Here is a 22392-nt window from a genome sequence, read left to right on the forward strand (position 1 = left end):
TGTTCTAGAGTTCCCTTTGCTACATAAACAATAACTGTCAGTTTATGTATTCCAAAGAACTAAGCAAAAAATCCCTCTTTTATAAAACTGTGATTGCCCTTTGACCCAGCAATTCCATTTCTGGGCATTTACCTTATACAGGTCTTCCTTGACTTACGATGGGGTTATGTCCAGACAAACACATGTTAAATTAAAAAATGCATTCAATACACCTAATCTACCTAACACCATAGCTTAGCCTAGCCTACCTTAAGTGTGCTCAGAATACTTGCAGTAACCTAGAGTTGGGCAAAATCATCTAACACAAAGTTTAGTTTATAATAAAGTGTTGAGTCTCATGTAACTTACTGAATACAAAGTAAAAAACAGAATGGTTGTATGGGTACAGAATGGTTGTAAGTGAATGGGTTGTTTACCTTCATGATCAGTCATGTGCCTTACTGGGAGCTGTACCTTGCTGCCATGGCCCAGCATCACCAGTAATATCCTACTGCATATCACTAGCCTGGGAAAAAAAATCAAAATTCACAGTGCAGTTTCTACTGAATATGTATTGCTTTTGCATCATTGCAAAGTTGAAAAATCCTAAGTTGAACCAGTTTAAGTTGGGGACAGTCTGTACATATTTTTTTCCTAAACTCTTCATTGTGTAAATGTCTTTGTATATGTTTTCCCCCTATATTTCACCTAGCTAACTTATACTCCATTTGTTCATCTTGGTTTACATGTTAGTTCCTCAGAGATTCCTTTCTTGACTACCTAGTGAGAATCTATACTATAGAATCTGTACAAATTAGAATCTGTAATCTGCTCTCCTACTGTACCTGGTCATAGACTTTATCGTACTTTGTAGCATTTGGTGTCTGTTTTCTCTTTTAAGACTATTGGTTTTGTTATCAATGGTTCCAATGTCCATCTTTCAGTGCTTTACTTCTAGGCTGGAGCATGCCTGGTGAATAACAGATGATTTTATATCACATACACACATTAAATAGGTTTATTGGGATAATTGACAATAAACTGCACGTATTTAAGTGTACAGGTTGGCAAATTTTGACATATATGCACACTCATAAAGTTCTCACCGTAATCAAGATATTAAACTTAGTTATCATCCTCAAAACTTCCTGTGCCCTTTGTAACTAGCCCTCTGTTCCTCCACGTACCCGCTTCAGTCCCTAAGCAACTACTGCTGTGCTTTCTGTCACGATAAATAAGTTTGCATTTCCTGGAGTTTTATATACATGGAATTATACAGTATGTACTCTTTTTTGTCTCGCTTTTACTCAGCATAATTACTTTTAGTTCATGCTTGTGTGGGAGAAGGATATTGAAATCTCTTCCATTGTGGATTTTTCTCTTTTTCCTTGCAGTTCGGTCAGTTTTTGCTTCATATATTTTAAAGCTCTGTTATGGGGGTGCCTGGGTGGCTCAGTCGGTTAAGCATCTGCCTTCGGCTCAGGTCATGATCCCCGAGTTCCAGCATCTAACCCCATATCATGCTCCTTGCTCAGCAGAGAGCCTGCTTCTCCCCTGCCCCTCACCACTTGTTCTCTCACACGTGCTCTCTCTTTCAAATAAATAAATAAATAAATAAATAAAATCTTTAAAAAAATAAAGCTCTGTTATGTTGTGTAAATACTATTATGTCCTCTTAATAAATTGACACCTTTGTCATTAAAAAATAGCCTTTATTCTTGGTGATATTCTTTGCTCTGAAACCTGTCTGATACTAAAATAGTCACTCAGGCTTTCTTTTGCTAAATATCATAGCGTGTGTATTTATTTATTTCCATCTTTTAACCTTTAACCTGTTTGTGTTTTAGTATTTAACATGTATTTCTTATTGGCAGAAATAGTTGAGTCTTGCTTTTTTATTCAACTTGACAATCTCTACCTTTTAATTAGACTGTTTACATTTGATGTGATTATTGATTTTGTTAGTTTGGGTCTTTCATCTTGTTTGTCCTATCTAGTCTTTGGGAAGACAAAATTTTCTTCTTTTTTTTTTCTTCATATTTCCATTTTTTTTTTTACATTCTTTTGGATTGAGTATTTTCTTATGAAATCGTTTTTATCACATTTTTTGGTTTATTAGCTATAGCTCTTTGTTATTTCACTAGTTGCTTTGGGGTATACATCTTTAACTTATTACATGATACATTCAAATAATGTTACACTACTTAACTTGTAATGTAAGACTCTACAATAGTATACTTCTGTTTCTTTCCTCCTGGCCTTTATGCTGTTATATTTGTGTTTTCAAAAAGCATTTTTGTCACGTGTAGAATTCTAGATTGATACCTTTTCTTTTTTTAATACATTTGATCCTTGAATAATGTGGGTTTGAAATATGCAGGTCCACTTATATTTGGATTTTTTCAATAAATATAGTACAGACCATAAATGTGTTTTCTCTTCTTTATGATTATCTTAATAGCACTTTCTTTTTTCTATCTTATTTTATTGTAAGAACACGGTATATAATACATATACAGAATATGTGTTAATTGACTGTGTTATTGGTGAGATTTCTGGTCAACAGTAGGCTATTAGTAGTTTAGTTTATGGTGAGTCAAAAGATATAGGTGGATTTTTGAATGTGTACCAGTCAGTGCTCCTAACCATGTGTCGTTCTAAGGTCAACTGTATTTTAAAGATGTTGCCCCACTGTCTTCTCGCTTTTGTTTCTGATGGAAATCTGGTGTTTTCCAATCTTTATTCTTTTATACATGACATGTCTTTTTTCTCTTTTACATTGGTTTTGAGCAGTTTGATTATGTTGTGCCTTGGGGTGGTTTTCTTCATGAGTTTTGTGCTTTGTTTGTTGGTCTATCTAGATAGATCCTTGGGTTTATAGTTTTCAAATTTGGAAAGTGTTCAGCCATTATTTCTTTCCTTTTTTTTTTTTTTTTTTTTTGAGGAATCCAGTTGCCCATTTTTAGATTGCTGGAAATTGATCCCAGCTCATCAGTGCTCTTGATTTGTGTGTGTTTTTCTGTTCTTTTTTCCTGTATTTTATTTTGGATAATTTCTATTTTCATGCCTTTACCTTCACTAATCTTTTCTTTTGCAATGTCTAACCTGTTATTAATCCCATTACTTGTATTTTTCGTCATAGGTATAGTTTTCATCTTTTTTACATTTTTCATGTCTATTGTTTTGAACATAGGAATATACTTTAATAACTTTCAGTGTTCTGCTAGTTATAACTTCTCTGTCAGTTATGTTGAGCTGTTGATTGATTATTTTCTTCATTATGGGTTTTGGTTTTTTTCCCTCTTTGCATGTGTAGTAATATTTGACTGGATGCTAGAAATTGTGAATTTTACGTTGTTGGCTAGAGGATAGATTTGTATTCTTACAAATTTCGTCAACTTTATTCTGGGATGCAACTGAGTTACTGGAAACAGACTAATTTCATTTAGTGTTTTATGATTTGTTAGGCTGGTCTGGAGCAGTGTTCAGTTTAGGGCTAATATTCTGCACTACTGAGACAAAAGTTTTCTGTGTACTCTACCCATTATCCCGTGAATTAGGCGTTTTCTCCATTCTACCTGTTGGGAACAGTCATAGTTCCCAGCCTTGTGTGAGTGCCCAATACTTCCCTCTTATTCTAGAAGAGGTAGAAGAGAATGGAATAATAAAGAACTATGTGACAATTAACCTTGGACAGGAGAGGAGAAACAGGGAAATCAACACTTTTTCTTCTTACGTGTCATATAGCAAATACTTTACATGGTTTAAGGTTACGCTTGTCAATAATTTTATAGGACAAGTATAAATTAAATTTCATTACAGATGAGGAGATAGGGTAGAAAGGCTAGTAACTTAAACTGCTTGACAGTGTCAAAGCTCATGCTTTTTTCTAATGTATGTGGTCTCTGGACTCTTCTTCAGTGGAGGGAGAGTAAAAGCTGGTGAAGATTTAGGCTATAGTTGGAGTAAAGAGAGAAAAGAGCTATGTACCCATTGAATTTATGTAGAGGTTACTGTAAAATTCATATCTGCTCTTGGGGTAGAAAATATGGGCAAGAGGGGTAGATGACTATGTTAATTTGTGCAGAAGCATTATATAAAATAGGTTAGTGGGAGCAATGCTCTGAGTTCTAGTTCTTATATTCCGTAAATCTTACTTCAGAATTCATAACATGGACTTGCACAGTAGTTACATCTTATCCACAGTTTTAGTTTCACTGTCTGCAGTTTTAGTTACCCATGTCACCTGTGGTGCAGAAGCAGGTGATCGTCCTCCTGATGTATTTATTGTCAGAAGATCAGTAGTAGTCTAACACTACATCATGATGCCTATGTCATTCCCCTCACTTTATCTCATCACATAGGCATTTTATCATCTCACAGCATCACCAGAAGAAGGGTGAATACAATATCTGAGAGAGAGAGAGTCCACATTCATGTAACTTTTATGACAGGTTATTGCCATAATTGTTCTATTTTATTATTGTTAATTTCTTACTAGGCCTAATTTCGAAATTAAACCTATTATTGGTTTAATTATTGGTATGTATGTATGTATAAGAAGAAAAGTATATATAGGGCTTAGTACTATCTGTGGTTTCAGGCATCTGCTGGGGATCTTAGGACATATCCCTTGCAGATAAGGGGGCAGGGGGTTACTGTACTTTTTTTTACATCTTTATACACAAATAGCAAACTCAGTAACTAGGCGAAAAGACTTAATTTATTGGGTATGATTAGAAGATAAATAGTCTAAGAGGTGGCCTTTGTAAGTTAACGTTTTAATGTTCTTTGTTTCTATGCCCGCTTTTTTTAAAAACTGTATTCTGCTTATATAGGTATTAGAATGAATCATATTTAATTGGTGTCAGAAGAGTTGAACATTGGGGCGCCTGGGTGGCTCAGTTGGTTAAGCGACTGCCTTCGGCTCAGGTCATGATCCTGGAGTCCCGGGATCAAGTCCGGCATTGGGCTCCCTGCTCAGCGGGGAGTCTGCTTCTCCCTCTGACCCTCCCCCTGCTCGTGCTCTCTCTCTCTATCTCATTCTCTCTCTCAAATAAATAAATAAAAAATCTTTAAAAAAAAAAAAAGTTGAATATTGGCAATTTCCTGTGGTTCAACATAACAGTATATACTATTTTGAAAGGACAAGAAGCAGTAATTGTAACCATTATTAACACTATTACAAGGATCATGTCTGTTTTATACTTACCAATGTATGCCCCATGCCAGGCACAGTACATGTAGTAGACATTCAATAAATAATTTGTGAATGAGAAACTATAGGTTTTTGAGGTTTCATACATGTTTTATGAGAAATCTAGGTAAAGATTAAGGGAGATTTTCTTTTTGTCGGGCCCTAAGTTCTTTTTAAAAGACTAAAAAGAGAAGGATTTTTTTTTAGCAAAGCTCTTTTATTTCCAATGCAAGATAATATTAAATAATAAAATATTTACTACTCTGGTCTCTTAGCCTTCTTTTAAAGAGGTTCACCTTCTTCCACCATTTCCAAGATCCCAGCAGAGATTTGAGACTCCTTACTCTCCTCCTCCTTTCTTAGGAGGTTCTATGAAAGAGGCTGCCAGTGATTAAGTTTGTTACATTGTGGACACTGCTTTTTCCTTTCAGTTGTTCTGCCTCTCCTTTTATAAACTCAAGATGGTTTACATGAAAAATGCAGTGATAACTTTTCCTTTCTCATTTGAGGACAGAGATGCGGCTTTTTCTATACACTAACAAGCTTTTACAAATTATTAAGTATGTAATATACCCTATGCTCATTTCTGTGTCCTAATAACTTAGTAAATTATCTTGTCCAAATGCAATAACAGAAGACTTAGGCTGTATTATAGTCACCCAATAATGGTTTTCCAGAACCCTAATGTTCACAGATGAGTTATTATAATAAGGCAGAGGGCTAAGAAGTCTCTGGCTTGTTTGGGATTGCTCAGGGTCTTTGGCACAAATATGAAGAAAATGTATTTGTCATATCATTATTATTATTTGGGCCATTATATTACCTTGCACATTTCTTGCAGTATTGAGTTTCATCCACACTGTGGTGCTAGAAAACCAAGAATTGATTGTTTCCCTCCTAATCAGTGGAATATGTATTTCTAAGTGTTCCTTATAAAATAAATACTTCCTTGAATTATAAATAGCAGTTTCCTCAACCTTCATCAGATCGATAATAAAGTTACGATTTTATCCCTGAAATGCCTCCAAACTTCAGTCAGTCATCCTTCACGAAGATGACTGCAATAACTTTCTAATGGATCTTCCTGGTGTTAACCATAAAAATAAAACAGCCAAGTTATTTTGTCAACAATGGATTTATTTGGGAATATTAGAGAATTGCAATTCGGGACATGCAAGCTACAGCAAAACCATAGGCAAGCTCAGCAAACAAAGGAGAGGGAAGTTATTTTATGGAGAAGGAGGAGGAAGTTGAGAGGGGCTGTTTTGAATGAAAGTCCACTGAAAAGCTCGAGTACAGGGTAATGTTGATTTCTCATTAACTGAGTTGCAGGGGTAGTGCCATTTCTTGTAGGAGATGCAGTGTACATCTTTTCCCTTTTGGGGCCTGTAATTGGTGATTCTTTCCTATTGAATATTGTGCTGTTGGGGTCTGTAATTAACAGTACTTCCTGTAATTGATGTTGAATGGTTGGGTTCCCCCTGCTAGCTTCTCCACTGTATTTTTAGTGAGGTTTCATTTTATTAATATTTACACTGGATTTTACCTTACTTTGCTTCAGTCTGTTTTACATATTGTAGTTATAAGTAATCTTTTATAAATTCAAATCTGAACTTTACTCTCCTGCTTAAAAACTTAAATGAACTACATTAACATTATCTTTATTTCTTAATGTGTGTTAAAAAAGGAATGAGATATAATAGAGGTAAAAGCATTTTAAAAACTATAAAAATTCCCTATAAAATACTTAATATTTGCCCAAAAGACAGGAGATCTTCAATTTTAGAATTTCCCTGTTCTTTTTATTCATAATTACAAGGAAGAGGTGCCTAGAAGAAGAGATGGTAATGGCATGAAAAACCCTCTCTTATGACTACTGTCAGGGATCGTTCAATTTTACTTACTGTTTATCCTCTATACACAGCGCCTAGAAATTGTTTTAGAATGAATAATATAGTGAATTTGTCCCAAAGGCCTTTGTGATTAGCTTTCTGCAGTTTCTTCACCTTGTAAGCATTCTGCAGAAAGAAATAATCTGAGACAAATTTGTGATGTGTATGTTTATTTTTCTTATATTTCAGCCGTGGCAGAAGTAAAACTTCGAGATGATCAATATACACTGGAACACATGCATGCTTTTGGAATGTATAATTACCTACACTGTGATTCATGGTATCAAGACAGTGTCTACTACGTTGATAACCTTGGAAGAGTTATGAATTTAACAGTGATGCTGGTAAGAAAAATATCTGTAATATTAGGACTTTCCAATAAATTTGATTCTTAATTTTCATTTTTAATCTGGTGTCCAGAGAATTGAGGTACATGTATCTTTAATATATGGAATCATTCCTATCATTAATCTGTATAAGGCTCTATTCTGTTTAATTCAGTTTTAATTTTTCCCTTTGTTCCTGTTACACTGAAGTATTCTCCTCCACTCCCACCAATGAGCAACTACTCCAATGGGTTTTATAGATCAATATTGATGTAACTGTTCATGTCTGCTTTTTCTAACCTGAAGTGTTAACACTGACTATAACATTCGATTTGTCTATTTTTCCTTTTGATTCTTGCTTTTTGTATTTTTAATTGTGTTAATTGGGGCACAAACATTTTGTCTGCTATGGATTTGTCCTTTTAGCATTATGAAATGCCCCTCTTCATATCTAGACTCTGGGAATGATTTTTGTCTTGAAATCTTCTGATATTAATAAAGTTGTGCTGGCTTTTTTTTATTAGTAATATTCATCTTTTTCTATCCTTTTTCTTTCAGTTTATCAATGTTGTTTTTAGTCTGACTGACACCTTAGACCACTCAGCCATCCTGACATGACAGTGTTGTTATTTTTAAAGTACATCTCTTGTAAAGAGCATGTAGTTGGGTCTTGTTTTGTATCTGGCATGACAATCTGTCCTTTAATTTGAAGGGCTTAGTACATTTATATTTAATGTAATTACTGATATGGTTGGATTATGTTACCATTTTGCTATCTTTTCAGTTTGTCCCGTCTGTTCTTTTTTTCTGTAGCTCTCTGTTCCTACCTGTTTTTGGATTAAGCAAATTTTCTTAAAATTCCATTTAATTTTCTCTTTTGGCTTTTATCTAAACCCGTTTGTATTATCATTTTTTTAATGGTTAATATAGAGTTTATAGTATTCATCCTTAACTTATCATAGTCTTCCTCTACTTAATATTTTACTATAAAAACTTTACAATAATATATTTCCTTGTACTTCTCTTATATCCTTCAAGCTATTTTCGTCCTGTATTTTACTTCATGTTATTAGTGTATTTGCTTTAAACAGTAAGTAGAATAATAATAGCTTCCTGACTACTCCCTCCTTCTAGCATAGTTCTACATTGCATCTACAGAATCATCAATCTGATTCTTTTTTAAGATTTGATATATAAGTGAGATCATATGGTATTTGTCTTTCTCTGACTTATTTCACATAGCTTAATGCCCTCAAGGTGCATCCATGTTGTTGGAAATGGCAGGATTTCATTCCTTTTTATGGCTAAATAAAATATTGTATTGTGTGTGTGTATATATATATAGTAGTCTAGTTTCACTCTTTTTCATGTGACTGTCAGGTTTTCCCAGTACTGTTTATTGAAGAGACTGTCCTTTTCCTATTGTATATTCTTGGCTCCTTGTTGTAAATCAGTTGATCATATGTGTGTGATTTGATTTCTGGATTCTATTTTGTTCCATTGTCTTGAATTTCATACTGTTTTGATGACCATAGTTTTGTAAAGTAGTTTGAAATCAGGGAGCGTGATGCTTCCAGCTTTGTTCTTTCTCAAGATTGGGATTTAGCTTTTTGGGGTCTTTTGTGGGTCCATACAAATTTGAGGATTGTTGTATTTCTGTGAAAATGCCATTGGAGTTTTAATAGAGATTGAATTGAATCTGTAGATTGCTTTGGGTAGTATGGACATTTTAACAATATCGATTCTTCCAGTCCATGAGAATGGAATATTTTCCCATTTATTTGTGTTTTCTTGTAAATTCTTTTTGTTTCCTGTGTGTCCTTCCAGAAGTGGTTCGTTTTTTCTGTGTCTGTTTTTGATTCTTTGGCAAGTGTAAGCACAAAGTGTTGTGTGTGTACATATATATATACACACACATATATGTATGTATGTATTTTAAAGATTTTATTTATTTATTTTAGAGAGAGAGGGAGAGGTGGGGCTTGATCTCACAACCTTGAGACCATGACCTGAGCTGAAACCAAGAGTTGGACACCTAACCAACTGAGCCACCCAGGTGCCCCGTGATATATATTTTTAAAATACAAACTCTTCATCTTGGTATATGCAGTTTATGGTGCCCTTCTTTCCAACCTTGTGTTTTACCATTTTGTTCACTATACCCAAACAATACCAAACTCTTGCAGTTCCCGGGATATGCTCTGTATCCTGTGCCTTCAGCCCATTTCCCATGTGATTAACTCCACCTGGAACATTCTTCCTTAGTTCTGTGTCAGGTTGCTTCCCAGTCTTTAAGTCCCAGCAAACCATCTCATCTATTAAGTTTTCCCTGACATCCTCCCTTTGCGCCTCCGGGAATATTCAAACAATTGGCCCTCAGCTCTGTGTGGACTTTGAATTCCTTCTAGACCAGGGGTTGGCAGACCTTTCCTGCACAGGGCCAGATAATTAATATTTTAGGGTTTGTAGGCTAGACAGTCTTATGTCACAACTACTCGGTTTTGCTATAGTGGTATGAAAACAGCATTAGACAATATGTAAATGAATGTGACTGAATTCCAATAAAACTTTATTTTTAAAAATGACATTGCCCAGATTTAGGTCATTGACTAGAGCTTGCCAACCCTTAGTCTACGCCCTGGGTTTTTCTTATATTTCTATAATCCTGCCACCCAGCAGGAGGCTTGGTCAGTATGTTTGTAGAAATAATAACAGCTGGTTAAAGCTTGTTCTTATCCTTTGGAGTTGGCTTTGCATTCTTTTTTTTTTTTTTTTTAAAGATTTTTATCTATTTTTTTGACAGACAGAGACAGCGAGAGCAGGAATGCAAGCAGGGGGGAGTGGGAGAGGGAGAAGCAGGCCCCCTGCCGAGCAGGGAACCGGACGTGGGGCTCGATCCCAGGACCCTGGGATCATGACCTGAGCCGAAGGCAGACGCTTAACGACTGAGCCACCCAGGCGCCCCTTGGCTTTGCATTCTTTTTCGCATTCTTTCTCTTTTTTTTAGATTTATTTATTTGTTTGAAAGAGAGCGAGCATGTGTGGGGGGGGGAGGGGCAGAGGGAGAAAGAATCCTCAAGCGGACTCCCTGCTGAGCACAGAGCCCTAAACAGCGCCTGATCCCAGGACCCTGATATCATGACCTGAGCGAAATCAAGAGCTGGCCACTTAACCAACTGAGCTACCGAGGCTTGGTTTCTTGATAGGATTTTTCTCTTATTATTTCTTCTTCAGGCTCAGGTATGAGTCTTTGGTTTATTGAGATAAATAATTTTAGTGAATAATAAATACTTATTTTTCTTCAGCAAACATTTATTGAATGCTGTTATGTGCTTTGTAGCTACATATACAAATAAATTGATAACATGTAACAGTGGAAGTAGGGACAGGATGCAGACATAGTATGGAGAAGGAAATGAGAAATGTCGAAAGATGAAGTGTTCAGAGAAGTTTCAGAAGAGATGTCACGCCCCTTAACAGAATTTTGAAGGATCAATTAGTTTGCCATGCAGCTTGAGGCAGCTGTGTCTGCACCTGAAGTTAAGAGGCACGTTCAGCAAACTCCCACAGGCATGTGTGTGCACTATAGGCACTCTAGCTTGATTTGCTGCAACACAAGAGTATGTATAGAAGGACCTAAATAGTATGCAGGCTGTGGTTGGAGAGGAGGATGGCAAGGTGCGTAGAGGCCAGGTTTTGAAGCGGGGAGGAACAGTCATGTTATTCTGTGTTAAGCAAAGAGAAATGTTAAAAAGAAAGATTGATTGTTTGATTCATTTTAGTTCTAACTATGCTTGGCCGGGAGACGGGTGTGGATAGGGTCACAGTTTTGGGCCAGAAACTTGGTTTTATCAATTCACTCGTTGGTAATCATGATTTAGAATACTAAAACCATTTTAAGTCACAAGATTGATTGGAAATGTGGAATGAAAGTTTAGTGATAGCATTTGAAATACTATAAGCAGTGTGGACTGGTCAGTATAGTTTTCTTCTCCCGTTGGGAAGTTTTCACAGGAAATCAAATGCCGTAATTTTATTAAGATAACTTACTTGATGTGGAATCAGGGCAAAGACTAATGTTTTTGATCCCTTTTTTCTGACCTATTCTCTGGCTTCTATGGACATCTTAGAATAACTAGTTATAGTTCCTTATTTAGTTTAGTCTCTTTACCTATGGACTCATTAAAGACAATATACACGTACACTCTATATGCACTATCTACTTGAGTAGTGTGTACATTTGAGCAAAATGCCCTATATGCATACATGTGCAGTGTGTTATCTATACATGATTATACATGTCCATACTCTGCATATGCATAATTTGTATTTTAACTGTGTCTTTTAAATTTAAGGACTTATATTTTTCAGATTCTGTTATGTTTTGTTTGATTGGGAAGACAAATCTAAAATCTGGAAATTCTCTTAATACTGACTTACAGAGCCTAACTAAGTCACATAGTCTAATTTATACTCTTCACTTGACCTTCAAAATATTTATTGAATACCTACTATATGTTACACATTGTCGTAGGCACTGGGAATGCTGCAGCATACAAAATAAAGTTTCTTCTAGTTTATTAATTCACAGCAGACTGTGAATTGACAGTTGACCCTTGAACAATACTGGGAATCTTAGTGCTAAACCCTTCCCCCCATTGCACAATCAAAAATTTGCAGTAGAAAAGTACAACTTTTGAGTCCCTAAAACTTAACTAATAGCTTACTATTGACCAGAAGCCTTACTGATAACATAAAGTTGATTAACACATATTTTATATATGTATATTATATTTGTATTTATTTTCACAAATTAATAGTTTTTTTAATTTTGTTTTTGGTGATATCTGTCAGATTTTCATTAACGTTTTGCTCACTTCCTTAAAGGAATTGGAGAGATTTCTGGAATTGGAACAGTTTAGGACTGGAATGACCCTTTCCTTATATGTTAAATAAAGATCCTCTTTGGACCTATTTTATTATATATCTTTTTGTCCTTTTCAGTGATAGTCTTCTAATTACCTATCCAGTTGATTCTGTGGTAATTGGTTTAGTCAAACTGTTTCTTTGGTAATTTAATAATACACTTTTTTGCTAGGGAAAATTGTTCATTTCTTCTTATTCTTTTCAGATTTGTTGCTGTAAATTTGCATGTTTTATGCTCTTAAGATTATCTTTCTGTTTTTCCTTTCTCTATTTTTTCTCTTTTTCCTTAATCAAATTTTAGAAGGGTATTTTTATTATTATTTTATTTTTATTTTATTTGTCTGGGGTTATTTTAGTTTGTTTTCTGCTTAATTCAGCTTTTGTCTTTGGTTTTCAAACTGTATTGCACATCAGAATCACTTGGAATAATTAATAATAGCTAATTTCAGGTTATGGTTCTTAAAGATTCAGATTCAGTATGTCAGGCTTGGTTGTGGTCTGGGAATCTGCATTTTATCAAGGACCTCATATGATTTTGCTTGTGGTCCAGTGACCAAGTTTTGAGAAGCTCTTCACCTGCGGTGCAGAAGAATGCCACACTTATTTCTTACTATTTTTCTGATCAGCAAAAAAGGAAACGGACCTGTTTGAACTTCTGTGTTGGGGGCAGGTGAAGATTATTGGCCACTGGTTACGCGTTGGCTTTTTATTTAAGCAGAAAAGTTGTTCTAATACCCATTTTATTGTCTGATATGTATATATATATATATATATAATTTTCTTTTTTTTTTTTTTTTTTGAGTCAGAGGCACACATGCACAAATCGCAGAGAGATTCTTTTGGAGTGGCTGGTTTACAAATACTTCCACCCTGTTAAATCCGTGCTAAACACTATTGTGGCTGTAGGGCCCAAGAAAGGAAATCCACACAATTGTCTGACCTTGAGGTTTTGTCAGGAGCCAGCAGATGGCAGCAGTTCAACACACAGGTTTATAGAGGCATTATACTTCCAAGTCAGTTTATTTTATCGGTTTACAATCCTTAATTTTAGAGAAATGTCAGTTGGGAGGAAGTGCTTTTAGAAAGTAGAAAATGCCTTAGGAAAGCAAAAAAAAAAAAAGTGTTTTTAAAATTTAACTCTTATGTTGTCATTTTATTAGGGTATTAGGGCTTCTTTTAAAGTAATGTGTTTTGTTTCTTAATATTTAGGGAATTCTTTTATAACTTATTTTTCCATTTAGCTGAAAAACTAGTTTGTTTCTCCTAAAGAAGTGTGTCATCTTATGGTGCCTCTTTAAATTGCACTTAAAGATCGGAGGAGAGTTACTGGATTCCAAGTGAAGCCCACACTTGTGAGGCTGTGTCTTGGAATGAGTAACATACTGTAACTGCTTATTAGTCAAGCTCAGTTGCATGCCAGTATCTCCAAACTAGCATCTCTAGACCTGAATCTTACCTTATTTTCTATGGTTGCATTTATTAATAGGGAGCCAGGTATTTACCTGGTTAAAGAAAAAAAAAATAAAGGAGGAGTAAGTTCTTTGAACTGTATGTTATTAATGAATTATTAAAAGTTTTATGTTTTATAGAAACATTACTCAAATTCCACTTAATAAAACATCATTTCTTATAGCTTTAGCAAAAAAAGAGAAAGGAAAAAGGAAGTTTTCTTTTCTTTCAAATAAACTTAACAGTTATTAGTGATGAAAGTCTTTCTCCATAAAAAGATCACTTCCTTTTAAAAGGGCAAAATTTTAAATGTCAGTGTGTGATAATATTAGTAAATGGCATCCTTACTTAATTTTTCTTGACCATTTTTCTTTAAACTTGGGTAGTGCTTTCTATAAACATATATGTATTAGAAAAATGCCTTGTCAGTTCAAACCTTGTCTTCTTGTAGCTGTGACAAGAGGCCCTCAAACTCCCATTTAGAGTTATTTTTCATAAATATAGTTCATATATTATTTACTGTGTCGCTTATATACAATATATTGATATTATAATTTTTGTATTACATTTTGTTGACCCAGGAATTTAATTAATTAATTTTATATAATGTGTTAGTCTAAAGAAAAACTGAATATGGTAGATGCATTCACAATTCTTATTGTTTTTGCAGGGAGTATTCTAGAAATTGCAATGAGATCTGAGGTATCATTTGTTTAGAAAAACTTGGGTAATGGTTTCCTCTCAAGAAAGTTTGGAATACACGAGAGACCATCAACTTTTGGAGTGGGGTCAATCAGAATTTGAATCTTAGCCCTGCCATTTTCTTATCATTGGAGTTCTAGGAAAATGATTTAATCTTTTTGAACAGAGCTCTTTATCTCTAAGTGTGCATAATGATTTCAACTTCAGAGGATTTTGTAATCGTTAAATGAGATGGCAAAAAAATCAAAGCACTTATTTAATACGATGCTTATACATTGTAGTTATTCAGTAAATGTTCCATTCATCATTGAAATTTTAATTCTTTTGCCATTCAGCTGTGAAATGTTAGTGCAGAATTATTTTCAACAGCTTTGAACATAGTTACATTAACCTTTTTTTTTTTTTTTTGTCTGGAAGAAAATGATTGGGTGGGACAAAGACATTATAGATGCCAATATCATAAAGCATTATTATGAGGACACTTCGTAAAACTGTCAGTGGAGGTTATTCAGAAATAATTTAATACTCTAATTTAAGATTTACAGAAGAAAATATTTTATTGCATACAGTCCATTTAAAATTAAATGTACCCTTTGAGAATTAGATTTCAAAAATTAGGAACATTCAGGTCGCTTTCACTTAAACTATCATTTAACTTACGTAAGAGAGACTATTTTCTTTTGTATTTTAATTTAATTTTTAGCTTTACATCTATGTACTTGATTATTTTTCATTCTATTGGATATCAAAATCATCTATCTAATAATTAGACTGCCAGCAATCTTGGTTATGTGTAACCTTGTATTTAAAAGAAAATAGCTTAGGGGTGCCTGGGTGGCTCAGTTGTTAAGCGTCTGCCTTCGGCTCAGGTCATGGTCCCAGGGTCCTGGGATCGAGCCCTGCATCGGGCTCCCTGCTCAGTGGAGAGCCTCCTTCTCCCTCTTCCTCTGCCTGCTGCTCTGCCTACTTGTGCTCTCTCCCTGTCAAATAAATAAATAAATAAAAATCTTTAAAAAAAGAAAAAAGAAAAAAAAGAAAAGAAAATAGCTTAGTGTTAAAAGAAAATAGCTTAAAACAACCTTAGTAACTGTATATGAAATGATGCGATGAAGTAGTGATTTAACAGGTTTAAGCCGTGCATTTGTCTTAACAAGTGGTTCACTAGATTAGATGCAGTGAAGGGCATGTAGTGGGGGAGACCACTAGAAACCTTTACTTTGAAACAGCTGTTTTGAGGAAGGAGTCCCATTTTATTTTATCCTATTAATATCTTTTAAACTATGTATATTACACATAAATTGCTCAGTGTAAAAAAAAAAAAAAAAGTCAAGCAAAGTATTGAAGCAAAAATGGAAAGTTTCCCCTTACCTCAGTCTTCCCTAATGCCAGTTGCACTACGATCTTTTTTTCCTTTCTGGCGGTAAACACTGTTAACAGACCAGCATGTGTCTGTGAACACCTTACTCTCTGCTGTCAAATCACAACATTTTGTTGTTTCAATATATATGGATTCACACTGTATCTATTCTGCAACTTTTTTTTTCAGTTATTATTTTGGAGATCTTATGTCAGTATTATAAATCCATTTCTGCATATTTAACAGATATTTGGTATTTCAAAGGATGGATATTTCAAAATTAACCATTCCTCCACCAGTGCTCTTCAGACAAAGATGCCAGGTACTCATCTAGAGTTGAACAAGTTGTATTTATTACATTTTACAGCAGAGGAGAGTCTACACTGTGGGGAACCAAGTGTTTCAGTAAGAGGATGTTGGAAAGGATTTATTACAGGATTGGGCTTGTATTAGGTGATTTTTTTTCTGGTTAATTTTTTTTAACCATAGTTTTCCTATACATGTCTTTACCCATTTAAACATTTTGGATAGTCATGTATTTCTTTTTGAGTTGCTAAGGTTTTTTATATACTATGGATGCTGGTCCTGTCTTATTCTTGTGGCAAATATTTTTCTCCGTGTCTCATACATGTCTTTTTTTTTTCACAGGAAGACTTTCTCGACCCTGAGATTAAAATGTGATTAATCTTCTAACAAATTTATTTTACTTTTTCTTTAAACCTTAATCTCTCTGGAATGTGGGATTTTTGTGTATGCTGTGAGGGAAAGGGCAATTTTTTCCAGATCTGTAGTATCCCAATAGCATTTTTTGACCATTCCCATTTATTTCTCACTAATTGGAAATACCACATCATGTTCTAAACGCCTACATAGACATCAGCCTGCAGTAAAATATCTCTTAATTGACCTCCATTTAATTGAGTGACTGGAGTAACTGATGTTCTCTCTTCCCTTCATATAATATACTGACTGGAGACCACAGTAAGCTTAATATTTACTGCTAGTAGGCTACTCAGTACTATGGTGATAACAATTCTGTTTCTGCTAGTTGAGTTTTACTCAGATATGGGCATACTAAAAACTTTATGCCAGCTGGGCTTGTCATTGTATTTTCATTATTTAATCAGTATTATGTAAATCATTAAAATATGAATACAAAAAGAAGGAAAGGTGCCATTTCAAAGAAAACTAAACTGGATGCTTTAGAAAGAGACTTGGGTCACTAAAAAACTTGTGGCTGGTAAGGACATTTTGTTTACTTAAATTTTGTTAATATATGCATTTATCTAAGTAATTCTAGGAACAGAGAATGAAATACATGAATCAAGAATTACTTTTGGCCTGCAGGAAAATCTCTTAACTGAAACCTAAAACTTTAGCAACAACAACAAATTATTGAATTGAGTACATCTGATGTATAAGATGTTTGTTTCCTGAAATACAGACCTTTTTATATATTTTCTTGTAAAACAGTTTAATGTTGCAATCCATCTTACAGCTTTAAATTTTAAGGGTATCGATACAATAAAAATGTGCTAGTAGAAACCTAAATTGTTAATAGTCTAAGTGTAGTGTTTTCATACCACAGGCTGATGTCTTTGGAGGCATTTAGAACATGATGTAGTATTTCCAATTAGTTAAAAATACTGATCATTAACTCTAAATTTAAGAATGAAGACCAGATTACTACAGGGTATTAGTTATCTCTTGCTGTGTAATATCCTACTTCAACACTTAATGACTTGAAACAATAAATATTTTTCATCTCGGTTTTTGTGGGTCAGAAATCAGAGTGGCTTAGTGAGGTGGTTTGTGTGTCAAGGTTTCTCATGAAGTTGTAGCCAGGATGTCAGCCCAGAGAGCAGTGATTTGAAGGCTCGACTAGGGCTTTCACATAGCTCACAGGGTGCTGGTTATTGTGAGGAGCCCTTACGTCCTCCCCATGTGGGTCTATCGTGTGCAGTCCAAAAGAGAGCAAGATAGAAGATGTAACAGAAACTATGACCGAGTTTGAGAAGTCACAAACTGTCACTTCTGCCATATTTTATTAGTTAGAAGTGAGTTGTACAGCTCATGCTCAAAGGGAGGGGAATTAGGCACCTTCTCTTGAATAAGAGAGTAACCACTACACTGCAGATATTTATTCTGTGTGCATATGGATCAAGGAAAGGGAAGGATTCATTTATAATGTTTGGCTTCTTTTTAGGACACTGCTTTAGGAAAACCACGAGAAGTGTTTCGACTTCCCACAGATTTGACAGCATACGACAGTCGTCTTTGTGCATCTATCCATTTCACATCTTCTACCTGGGTTACCTTGTCAGATGGAACTGGACGATTATATCTCATTGGTACAGGTGAACGTGGAAATAGTGCTTCTGAAAAATGGGAGGTGCGGTTTTGTTTTTTGTTTTTTAGATTTAAGCAAAGTCTGGAAAGTATGTATAAATTAGACCTTAGTGATTTTGAAATAACTCTTTCTGGGCATGGTTTATGTGTGACCTCTTCATTTTTATAATATATAATGTTTTGGAAATTTTTAATTAAATTATAAAATATATACCTTTTACAAAACTGGTATCTTAACCATTTCTGGTTTGATCTGGGGTCATTGCAGTTGTCAAGAATTGCATTCATTTGTTCAGCGAATGTTTATTGAATGCTTTATATTATGTGTAAAGCAGTACACTAAAGTATTAACATTGTCTCCTTCTTGATGAAGAGTTAGCCAAGAATTACATTGGGATATCTTTTCTCCTCTACACATGTTATATTTGCTGGTATCTTTATGGACCCAGCACACTTCTGAGGCACCACTCTGCTAGCTATCTGATAAGTTGCCATTAGTCAAATGCTGAGTTTACCAGAGTATTCCCTACTTAGAAGAATGCACTATAACATAAATATAGTAATGTGCCAATCTCTAAGATGCTATTTTTATTTCAGTTTTCTAAAAACTGCAACATTTTTAAATCTGAGGGGCAGATTAGGATTTTAATAATAATAAATAAGGAATTAATTTCTCTAGAGCCACAGTTTTTGAAGGTGGGAAAGAATGACACTGAGTTAATACTAATTATATTGTGGTACTGCTATTGTCTAAATCTCAGCAGGTGGCCTTTTAGTTCTGTGTAGATAAAGAAATATGAACTTAATTTATTTACATCTTGTAAAATATTTTTATCAGACCATCAAATGCCTAACAAAGATCAGGCTTTAATTGTTTGAGAGAAATCAAGAAGGCCTTAGAACCAAATGGCTTGCCTTTCTTACTAAGTTATATTAAATGGTATACTACCAAATTATAGTAATTCAAAAAACTAAACAAAAAACATGATAAATAACCAAAACAACAGTAGCCTGTTTGTAGGGGGCCTTTGCAGGCCTTTGTAGTCACAGATTTAAATATTCATTGGACATTGTGACATTTTTCTGCTGTGGCCTCCAGTAATAATTTTTATCTTTTTTCTTTTTTTTTGTATTACTGAGGCAGTGTGATACATAAATAGCATAGCTATCTGAAACATTTGGAAGGAGTTTGGAGAGTAAGGGGCAGGAGAATGAGAATTTATGTATTATCAAGCTATGGATTCTGTTGGTTTTGAGCAGAAAGAGACACACTGACCCAGCTTACCTTCAGCTTAAAAATAACACCGCATACTCTGCCATAAGGAAATTCATACAGATTTATAAATCATTTGGTTTATGCTATGTATATCCCCTTGGTGCATATTAAGCCTTTAGTAATATTTTTTAAATCGCTTAAAAATTCTTTTAAATTTAAATTTACTTCATGCCCTCTTCAGTATACACTGCTGTAATGAAATCACCCTCAGAGATGTTTGCAATTAATAATAGTTTTGATTGGGGAGAGGGGAAGTGGGACAGGGATAGGACTTGGGCATTAACTGAGGTGGGAGGGATACTGTGGAATACTGGTCACTTTAAGAGAAACAACTTAGGAGAGTTTTAGGACTTTGCGCAATTGGTGGAACAGAGAGGAAGCTAAAGGTGGGAATGGTTGGAGGATACAGGAGGGCATAAGGGGGCCAAGTAAGGGTGGTGATGACTGCAGTGTAGAAAGAGAAATAAAGGAAGACGGGAAGACTGCCTGCTTTGCAAGTGTGTTGCCTCTAATATGATGGGGGCGTTGCTATCAGCCGTATCACGCTTGAGTTGCTGGGCTTGTTCAGGAGACAGGAAACTTCAGCCTGACAATTTATAAAAGTTTAGACATCTACTCCCTCGTCTCATTCCAGTCCCTTTCACTCACATGAAATAGAAAGAAGAGGAGGAAGCAATAAACTAGCTACTTGTACCTGACAAAATTTACTTTCTTTTCTCCCTTTGGTCTCCTGTTGTCCCCCAAACGAAAGCAAAACCCAGTCAAACAACTAGAACCTGTCTGTCATCTCAGTTTTGAGTATTTGAGGTATTTTTTGCTGTTCTTGCTATTTTCTGTTTGTGGAAGACCACAGAATGGATTCCAAAGGTCTACTATTTGAATAATTTTGGCAGAGGTGCTCAAACACTTAGGGAATTGACACGAAAGCACACTTTTCTTTATAAGGCTTTCAAGTAGGAGCAGATAGGATGGGATTCCAGATAAAGGGTTTTTTGTTTTTGTTTTTTTTTAAAGCTAACTTTTGTCATTTGTATATTTTCTTCAGCCATTTATTTTTTTATTCAAAAATCTTGTTTAGTGAACAGTCTTAAAATAGCTCTTCTTTATTATTTACTCTTAAATAAGTATAATAGTTCTTTAGATTTTGTGTTTGTGGTAGAAAAAAGAATTTAAGATTTTGTGTCTCTGAATAGTGATTGGATTTGCTTTTTAAAAAGACACTTCAGAAAAAAAAAAGACACTTCAGTATTATATTTAAATAGTTTGTTGAATTATAACTTTTAAATGTAAAGGGGCTCTTTTATTTTTGAGAAATAAAGAAGTTTTAGTGGTGTCTCCAATTCCTTTGACTCTGACCTTTGCAGACTTCTAAGAAACAAATAGAAGAACAATACAAAAACAATAGGAAAAACCATACATACACACATGCGCACACATGTGCGTGAACATGAACAATATTCAGAAACTAAGAGGAGCAAAGCAGAAATAAATCATACACAAGATAGGAGAAGAGATAAAGGAGTCAACATTGACTGACTCATGTCCTCTTTTGTATAATTCTTTTCTAGGAGGTTGCTTCTAGTTCTCTTTCTTCTTTTTATGCTGCTTGGATGCCATATTGTTTTCCTTGTTTTTAAGCCAAGAGTACTGATCACTTTTCTCTATCAAACAAATAGGCATTTTTTAAAAAGTTCTTTCTTCAAAGATGTTATTTGAACTTGTAACCTTTATTTAAAGGCTTTTTTCATTTTTCTATTCCTTGTAATAAATAGTATACAAATTAGTTGTTGTGTTGTCAGAATTTTGTGTATCCCCTCTGTGCTACCTGCATTTGTGTAATATGTACATTTTTATATGTGTAATCTTTTTTTTTTTTGGTAGATTATGTTTAATGAAGAGCTTGGGAATCCTTTTATCATAATTCACAGTGTCTTACTGCTGAATGCTGAAGAACATTCAGTAACTACCTTACTTCTTCGAATAGAGAAAGAGGCATTGGATATGAAAGGAAGTGGATTCTATGTTTCTTTGGAGTGGGTCACTATAAGAAAAAACAAAGGTAAAATGTAACAACATTGTGAATCCATAGTGGTTGGCACCGTTTGGTAGATTTTGAAATGCAGAGCTGTTCCTGTAAATGCTGTTGACTTTTTCTTGGGTGGTGTTGCTGTGATCTAATACCCGACACCTAGTGGAATGAATTCCTGTAGATAGTTTCCCTTCCGGTATGGATTATAGAAAAAATAATAATGTGCTTCCATAGTCAATTATGCCTTTCTGTATAAAAGAAGACATTCTTACATAATTTTAGAAGAATTTTAAGTGTTATTTTCAGTATATACAAGACTATATACATATATTCTTGTGTGTATGTAATACATATATTGTTGAATGTAAATTATAAATGACAGTGTAATTGAAGTATCAATTAAATATAAATACCTAGACGGAAACAAATACCTTTATTTCCTTAAATCATAACTGTGATTTCTTTTGAATCTAATTGAACTTTGCTGTTTGTTTCTACCTTCAGGAAAACTGCTGGCTTTTCTTACCTAGAATGCTTCCACGTGTAGAAAAGTCTCAACCCTTGGTCTATTCGAATCTCTCTGTCAGGCTTCTAACTTGGACATTAGGAGTTATTTTTTCATTTATTAATTAGGATTCCTTTAATGGTGTGTCCTTGTTCTTCGCCATTGCTTATTAGTTCTTACTTTAATTGAGAACTAAGTGGATTTTTCTGTAGTTGAGAACTGAGGGAGCTTGTTTCCATGATGACTCTCCCCACTTTTTCTCAGTTTTTATTAACTTACTCATTTAACTTATGAGCCTTAAATTATAGCTGACCCTTGAACAACACAGGTTTGAACTGTGCAGGTCCACGAATATTTTTTGATAAATACAGGACAGTACTGTAAATGTATTTATGATATCCTGAA

At 34.5% G+C, this 22392-nt stretch overlaps 1 protein-coding gene across 1 annotated transcript in view; it reads left to right on the forward strand.

Annotated features, from left to right (window-relative positions):
- NUDCD1 (NudC domain containing 1) overlaps nt 1–22392 on the forward strand; it is a 65139-nt gene that overhangs the window by 3589 nt on the left and 39158 nt on the right. The window contains exons 2-4 of the mRNA XM_078071663.1: nt 7258–7412; nt 18035–18220; nt 21335–21512. Of these exons, the coding sequence (XP_077927789.1) occupies nt 7258–7412; nt 18035–18220; nt 21335–21512 (519 nt within the window). The remainder of the gene's footprint in view (nt 1–7257; nt 7413–18034; nt 18221–21334; nt 21513–22392) is intronic.

This window comes from Halichoerus grypus, chromosome 5, assembly GCF_964656455.1.
Source record: "Halichoerus grypus chromosome 5, mHalGry1.hap1.1, whole genome shotgun sequence".
Taxonomy (NCBI): Eukaryota; Metazoa; Chordata; class Mammalia; order Carnivora; family Phocidae; genus Halichoerus; species Halichoerus grypus.